The sequence below is a fragment of the Schistosoma mansoni genome, chromosome 5 (assembly GCF_000237925.1).
Source record: "Schistosoma mansoni strain Puerto Rico chromosome 5, complete genome".
Taxonomy (NCBI): domain Eukaryota; kingdom Metazoa; phylum Platyhelminthes; class Trematoda; order Strigeidida; family Schistosomatidae; genus Schistosoma; species Schistosoma mansoni.
The window spans coordinates 9,274,822-9,277,626 of NC_031499.1; the positions used below are offsets into that span (position 1 = coordinate 9,274,822).

General features: G+C 35.9%; 1 protein-coding gene across 1 annotated transcript; it reads right to left on the bottom strand.

The window, feature by feature from the left end:
* Positions 1–2,454: 2,454 nt before the first annotated feature.
* Smp_186760 (hypothetical protein) lies at positions 2,455–2,805 on the bottom strand (the record flags this gene model as incomplete). The annotated part of the gene is made up of 1 exon (XM_018797838.1): positions 2,455–2,805. The coding sequence occupies one exon, from the start codon at positions 2,803–2,805 to the stop codon at positions 2,455–2,457; it is 351 nt and encodes a 116-aa protein (XP_018652840.1).

Below are 2,805 nucleotides of genomic sequence, written 5' to 3' on the forward strand. Positions count from 1 at the left end.
TGTTGCTGGATGTGGACGGTGTTGTGGATAGTGGTGTGGATGTGGATAGTGTAATGGTGGTTAGGTTGGGATTGTTGATGGTTGTTGTGGTGAATGTAGTCTCTGTCGAGGGAGTTTGACCAGTAGGAGTTGTGAGGTTGGTGATCGTTGGAGTTGTGCTGGAGGAGATTGGTGTTGATTGTGACGCTGTGATGATGGAGGTTGTTGTAGTTGTGGTTGTATCTGTGTTAGGAGTTGTGTTTGTGGGTGCGGTGTTGATTGTGGTTGGAATAATGGTGGGGGTGGTGGTGTTCAGTGTTACTGGTGCGGTTGTGAAGCTGGTCGGTGTTGTGGACGTGTTGCTGGATGTGGACGGTGTTGTTGATATTGTCGTGTCTGTTGTAGCTGTAAGTGCGTTTAGTTCAGTATAGGTTTTTTGCGTTGTTTGCATTACTGTTTCTGTTGTTGTTGGGATTGCTGTTTCTAGGTTTATACTTGTCTCTACAATCAAATAATTTTATGGTCATTATGGATATTATTTTCATGTCTCAATATATTTTTTTGTTGTCTAAACCTTTGTTACCCCGCTCTCTTTTTGTTTAGTGAGTGACTTTATTTTTTTGATTTTTCGATTGGTTTTTTAAATTTTATTTTGACTGTTGTAGGTTTGTTTTATTTTTTGTCACTAAGCCATTCATTCTACATTTTATTACCAATGGCTTTGGTTGTCAATCAAAGTCATTCGTTTATTTTGATTCTTTTTTCTTAGACGTTATTTATTGTTTGATGCAAGTCATTTATGGCATATTTATTTACGTTTAAGGGGTGCTAGTTTTCTATTTTGTTAATCGTTTATACTTGTAGAGATTTGAAGTACATTTCGCTAACCCCAATGTTTTTACTATCCAAGAATCGATCTAATCTACGGCAACATTGAATACATGGAATGTCTGAACGGCCGTTTCTTCCTGGTTTGGGACTCCTTGTTAGTGTGCATCTATGTAGGGTGTGAGACGGTTATCCATCTTAGACAGCGGATGAAGTGTTTTGAAAGATCATCAATTGAATGTAGTTATACATTAACAATGTTGGATACTGTCTCAGTGGTGTAAATGCTAAGTGTTCTTGCACGAAACTTAAAGTCCTAGATTCAAGTCCTATATGCAGAATCAAGGATGCACACTGCTGAAGAGTCCCATACTATAGAACAAAACGGCCATTCAGTATTTCAATGGAGGTCCATGATTAAGCTTGTATTGATTCATTCACCATATCTAGTTTCAAATGGATGATCTACTAACATACTATATTATTCAACAATATCGTCTTCAGTATGTATATAAGTAGTATCTTGATATTTGAAACAGATTATCATTGGTGTAAAGAATGTTGCTCAAGCAAATGTCTCTTTTTATTTTTTGGTCTCATTTAGATTCTTTGAATCGATTTTGTACTGTTGGACATCAATTTACTCATCACTATACAGGATATCTGTTTGATTACTTTACCTAGTAGTTTCAATTTCAACTCTTAAAGGCTAGTAGGAATGAATTAAATCTTATTGAAATGTATCAATTCCTTTGAATATACAGATAGATCTTGATGATTAGTATTAGTTGAATGGAAATCTAAATGAAGCAACACTTCTTGTCAATAGTGCAACTTACTTACAACTCATGGATGAGTATAGGCTGCCCATTGTGGTTAGCATATCTTTTAGAAAGATTTTTTTTCTATGGAATGAGGTTGCTGACCTCATGCTCAACTTCCCTTCTTTACTCAAGCTTGAGATCGGTACTAACTCTAAAAGCGGTACATGCGAAATTGTCAATAGTGTAAAGTCACCTGTCGGTGTTTTAATTGTTCAAGAAACCTTTTCATTTAAATCGGTAATCAATAAAGGAAGTCGACTCTTTGAAATTTTAAAATATTCAAGTTTCATATTTTTATCATAATCCACATTTTCAGGAAAAGTTAACATTTGTTGAGATCATGAGTCAATGAAAGCTAGACCACCATGGAAAACTTGGTAGCTTTGGATGGACATTTCGTCCTATTGTAGGACTCCTCAATAGGTATTTCCCGGAGTTCTAGTAAGAAGCAGTGATTAGTGGACTTCAACCAGGTTTGTTATGGGATAGTAAATCATTGAAGACAATGGTGGATGTATCGCTCAATTTCGTGAATTGGTTGAAGTTAGACATTAACACCGTTGGATGCCGTTCCGCTCAGTGGTTTAGAGGTTAATCCCTCACGCGCGAGAGTGATAGTTCCTAAGTTCGAATCTCGTGGGGCGGGATCGTGGATGCGCACCCCTGAGGAGTCCCGCAGTAGGACGAAACGGCCCTCCAGTGCTTCCAGGTTTTCCATAATGGTCTAGCTTCAATTGACTCATGATCTCAACTATTAAAATTAGAAGTATATGAATTGGTTATTCAAATCTATAAGGAAATCGATCATCAGCTCTACCCTTGTCTAATTACAATATGAATATAAATGAAATGGATTAAAATTATTAAAGTAAATATGAAAGAAAATAAAAAACTTACGTCCAGTTTGTATATCATACAATTGTATTGTATCATTTGATTGAACACTTGTATTATACGTTGTAGTAAATGCGTTAGTAAAATCAGTTGTATTAATGACATCCGTTGATGTTGAATTAATTTGAATGGTAGCATTACCACCGACTACATTCGATGTTGTATTTGATGTAGCTTGTCGTTTTTCCCAAATAATTAATATTTGTCTTGGTGAAAAAACTACTTTAGTACAAGCTTTTTGTTTATTAGCTGTAAGTGTAGCTTTTTCTAAAGTTCTCAT